At 37.4% G+C, this 4,590-nt stretch overlaps 2 protein-coding genes across 2 annotated transcripts in view; one reads left to right on the forward strand and one right to left on the reverse strand.

Moving 5' to 3' along the window:
• On the reverse strand, window positions 1-1,665 carry CBG03520 (the record flags this gene model as incomplete). Its single annotated transcript, XM_002634615.2, has 3 exons — window positions 1-107; window positions 1,093-1,204; window positions 1,507-1,665. The coding sequence occupies 3 exons, from the start codon at window positions 1,663-1,665 to the stop codon at window positions 1-3; spliced, it is 378 nt and encodes a 125-aa protein (XP_002634661.2).
• Window positions 1,666-4,076: 2,411 nt separating this feature from the next.
• Window positions 4,077-4,590, forward strand: part of Cbr-lin-49 — a gene marked incomplete at both ends in the record, with an annotated part of 13,008 nt that continues 12,494 nt past the window's right edge. The window contains one exon of the mRNA XM_045236171.1: window positions 4,077-4,334. Coding sequence (XP_045092414.1) covers window positions 4,077-4,334 — 258 coding nt within the window. The remainder of the gene's footprint in view (window positions 4,335-4,590) is intronic.

Consider the following 4,590-nt stretch of genomic DNA (forward strand, 5'->3'; position numbering starts at 1 on the left):
TTAAGAATTCGAATTAGAACTTGTAGTTTGTAGTGTCTGATTTCCGGGGTCCGCTGGGTAGAGATGAGCCATTAATTTGCCGAATTCGATTCGCTCCGGGAAGAAATCTGAAAAAAATGGGGTTTTAGGCTCCGCCCCACTACAGTAACCTGAAAACAGACGTTTAATTTGAATTAAGCGTTGAAAATTAGCATAGAAACAGGCAAAAAACGAGCGTGGCCTAACTTTTCAACTGGTGGCCTAGAAAATTCAAAAACTCGGCCACCATGGAATGTTTTGTTTTTTTTCTGGTTTCGGGGGTAGTTTTCGATGAGAAATTCGAATTTCGGGATCTCAAAATTCAAAAAAGCAAAGATTACCGATCAAAAAACTGTTCAAAATGAGATTTTGAGCTCCGCCCACTACAGAAACCCCAAAAATCTGGTTTTCTGTACATTTTTACACAAAACTACCATTGAATTTGAATTTGCCTTCGAAAATTAGCCTATAAACGATCGAAAATAGCGCGTGGCCTAACTTTCCAAGTGGTGGCCTAGAAAATTCAAAAACTCGGCCACCATGGAATTTTTAGTTTTTTCTGGGATTCTAGGGTAGTTTTTGATGGGGAATCCGATTTTTATAAGGAACATTTTATAAAAATGAGTATTTTCTGTTCAAAATCAAGTTTGTATCTGAAAAGTGGGCGGAGCCTAATCGTGTTTCAGTGTTTAAGTGACTTTTCCATAGTTTAGGATGAATACGAACCGAAAATTCAGACTTCGCGCGAAAAACTAGCCTCGAAAACCTCAAAAACGGCTCATGGCCTAACTTTCCAAGTGGTGGCCTAGAAAATTCAAAAACTCGGCCACCATGGAATTTATTTCGATTTTCAAAGGTTTCTAGGGTAGATTTTTGTGGGAATCTCGAAATTCGTAGTTTTATCACTTGAAAATCAATGATAAACTTCGAAAAAAAAACTATTTTCAAAAAAAAATTTTGTTTTTTGAATTTTTCTTTGAATTTTCAAGAAATTTCAACCAATTTTAAAGCTTATTAGATCATTTTAAGCCATTTTTTTGACCTCTTTTTGCTGAAAAAAGCTACTTTCCCCACCTTTCAACGCTGCGAACTCGGAATTCGCGATAAATCTGGCGAGACCATCGTATTCCAACTCTCGAACACCGTTTTCAGTGGATTGACGCATCAGCTGCCGCATGAATTGTTCCTGGAAAATTTCAACAAATTTTTTAAAGACTTTTAAGCCAAAAATCAGGAAATTTGAGTGAAAATTAGCTGAAATAGGTGGAAATTGAATTTTGACCAAAAATTTGGGAAAATCTCAAAAATCACATTTTTAAACAAAACTGAGACGTTCTATATCATTTCCAGCTAATTTTCCAGTTTTTTCAGTCATTTCAAGCCCAAAATCGGCTGAAAATAATCGATTTTCAGCATTTTTTTGGAAATTCTTCGGATTTTGTCAATTTTCTTCAATTTTTTTCGAAATTTCCTGAATTTTCCACCAACCACCGCCTTCGACATAATATACAATCCACTATTATCCATTTCCATGTGATCTCTGGCTCCTTGTGTCTGCTCTTCGATGAAATCCAGCGGTACGATCACTGGTTGGGGGTAGGAGCTGCCTGCGGCGATTTCTTGTGGCGTCAGTGGACCGGATGACATTTAGAGTAAGAAAATCTGAAAAAAAATGAGGAAAACCCGAGAAAAACAAGCAAATTTGATGGGAAAAAGACGGAAATTCGCGAAATTCGCACAAAAAATGGCGAAAGACTAGAGAGTGTGTAAGAGCGAGATGCGCAGAGAAGAGCAAGCGCGCTCTAGGGAGAACAAAAAACGGCGGGAGCTATTAATTTTCAAATTTAGAGTCGAGTTTTTCATGATTTTTCAGGATTTATTAGAAGGGGTTTCCCGAGAAATTTCCAGTTTTTTTTTACTTTCTTGATGGTTTACAAACGTTAGAAGGGTCTAACATGCATTCCACAACTTGTCATATATCGAAATTAGCTATTTTCAAGCTCTTTTCCCTTTTTGAGCTCTTCTCCTTTCTTGTTATTTTAACTTTGAAATACGAGACTTGTCTAGCACCAAAAAACATGTCAAACATTAAAAAATAGCATCTGTCTGCGTCTCTCCGCTCATTTCGTCTCTCTTCCTCTTCTTCTTATTTTCAAAAAAAAAAAAAGAAAATATGGAGAAGAAGAAGAAGAGGAAAAACATTTTCGACTTATTTTTCTCCCTCTCTTTCTTGTTTTTTACAGAAATCATCAATTTTAGATTTTCAGCGAATTGAAAAAAAAAGTTTTCTTTTTCAATTTATTTTTTCTGACGTTATCTTTGATTTACGAATGTTGAGATCACAAAATTCGAGTTTCCCATAAAAATTCGCCCCGGGAACCAAGAAAAATTTAGAAATTCCATTGTGGCCGAGTTTTTGATTTTTCTAGGCCATCACTCGAAAATTTAGTCCACGCTGGTTTTTTGCTCGTTTCTGAACTGATTTTTGACGGCGAATTCAAATGTGACGTTTGTTTAGTGTGAAAATGAATAGAAAATCTGCTTTTTTGGGTTACTGTAGTGGGCGGAGCCTAAAGGCCCAAAAAGCCGATTTTCCCATACATTTTCACACCAAACAAACATCAAATTTAGATTTGCCAATAAAAATTAGCCTAGAAACCATCAAAAAACGAGCGTGGCCTAGTTTACAAGTGGTGGCCTAGGAAAAACAAAAACTCGGCCACCATGGAATTTCTTGTTTTTATGGGGATTCCTGTGTAGATTTTTGGGGAGAACTCGAAAGTCCAGGCCTTTCATTAGATTCCCAAGACCTCTTTTCGTCTATATAATACCTTAGCCAACCCCCCTAGGCTCTTTTAAGCCTATGCCTTCTTTCAGGCTTTTCTAGGCGCATTTAGGCTTTTTAAGGCCTAAAAAGGGCCTTTCCAATACTATCACATGACCTCCATCATCGCTTTCTCCTCTTTCCTCACCCCTAACACCTCCATAACGCGTTGCTTCGCGCTTCGCTTCGGAACATACATGTACTCTGCGTCTCTCGATTCCCAATACTCTCTCTCTTGCCTCGCCTCTCTTTTCTGATTCCCCGTCGTCCCTACATCATATGTACGAGAGTGAAACGCTCATTGCCCCCCGTTTGAGTTCCTCCACACACTTTTCTCTGCATCTCTCACCTCGTCCTCTTTCTCTCGCACCCTCCTCATTTTGCCTACTCTCTCTCGCTCTATTTTCTGTCTGTTGGTGTGAGCGAAAAATGGATTGTGTCAGCAGTTTTGTGTGTGTGTTTTTTTTGCTATGTTATTTAAAAATAGATTATTCCATTGAATTTTTAGGATAAAAAATCAATAATTTCCGTTAATTTTCAGGGGGAATAGGCTGATTTTTAAGCTTACTATTAGGATGGAAAATCAATTTTTTATATGAAAGAACTTGAGGAATATCGAATTTTTTCGCCTGGAAAAAATAGAGAAAAAAAAACGAATTTTCAGAATTTTCTAAAAATTAAAATTTTCGAAAAAAAAAAGTTTTTTTCGGAATATTTTTTGGAAAAAAGGAAATTTTTTAAAAATCCCATTTTTTCGACAAATTTCGTTATTTTCACACAAAACTAACTGAAAAAAACTAGTTTTTCATGAAAAACTAGCCTATAAACGATCAAAAACTGGTGTGGCCTAACTTTCCAAGTGGTGGCCTAGAAAATTCAAAAACTCGGCCATCATGGTTTTTTTCAGATTTTCCTAGTTTCTAGGGTAGTTTTTGATGGGAAATTCGAATTTTGCGGCTATATACAAGCAAAAGTATTGCTAACCTATCGAAATCCCCTATTTAAAAAAATTTTGATTTTCAGAAAATTTTTTTTTGTGTTACTGTAGGTTTCGTTCCAGGACCTGTTTTATTGAAATTTCGCTTTTTTTCTTTTTTTTCCAAATTTTACTTTTTCTTTCAAAATTTGAATTTTTTTCAGATTTTCCCAACTCAACCCAACCTAAACTCCCAACTCGCCTAACTTTCTCTTTCTCTGCGTCTCTCACTAATCCTCTACTCTCTCGTTGCTCCAAATGGGACGAGGACGAGGATCCGGAGGGGGCGGAGCCTCCTCCTCTTCTGGCGGAATCCCGTTATCAGAATATCAGAATATCGATCCGCTGGACGAGGAATCACTAAATGACCGTACCCAGACGGACCAGGGACTTTTTGATGGAAAAGTTGTAATGCTAAACTATAAATCAAAAGCATCGAAAACCGAATCAATGGAGGCAAGAGCCAAGAAATGGGCGGCGAAGAGTCCAGAGGAAAAAGTATCCAAATTCAATAAGGTGAGAGTTTTTAGAAAAAATAGACGCGAAAATCGGATTCCTCGCAAAAAACTGGTCTGGAGACGTCCTCTGAGGCGCCGTAGGCGTCCCAGCTAGACGCTAAGACATTGGTGGCCTAGAAATTGCAAAAACTCGGCCACCAAGGAATTTTTGGCTTTTTAACGGGTTTCCAATCATTCTAGCACAAAATAAACACAAAATTCGAGTTTCCCATCAAAAACTACCCCTGAAACCATATGAAAACAAAAAAATTCCA

Source organism: Caenorhabditis briggsae, assembly GCF_000004555.2.
Source record: "Caenorhabditis briggsae complete genome, chrIV, whole genome shotgun sequence".
Classification (NCBI taxonomy): domain Eukaryota; kingdom Metazoa; phylum Nematoda; class Chromadorea; order Rhabditida; family Rhabditidae; genus Caenorhabditis; species Caenorhabditis briggsae.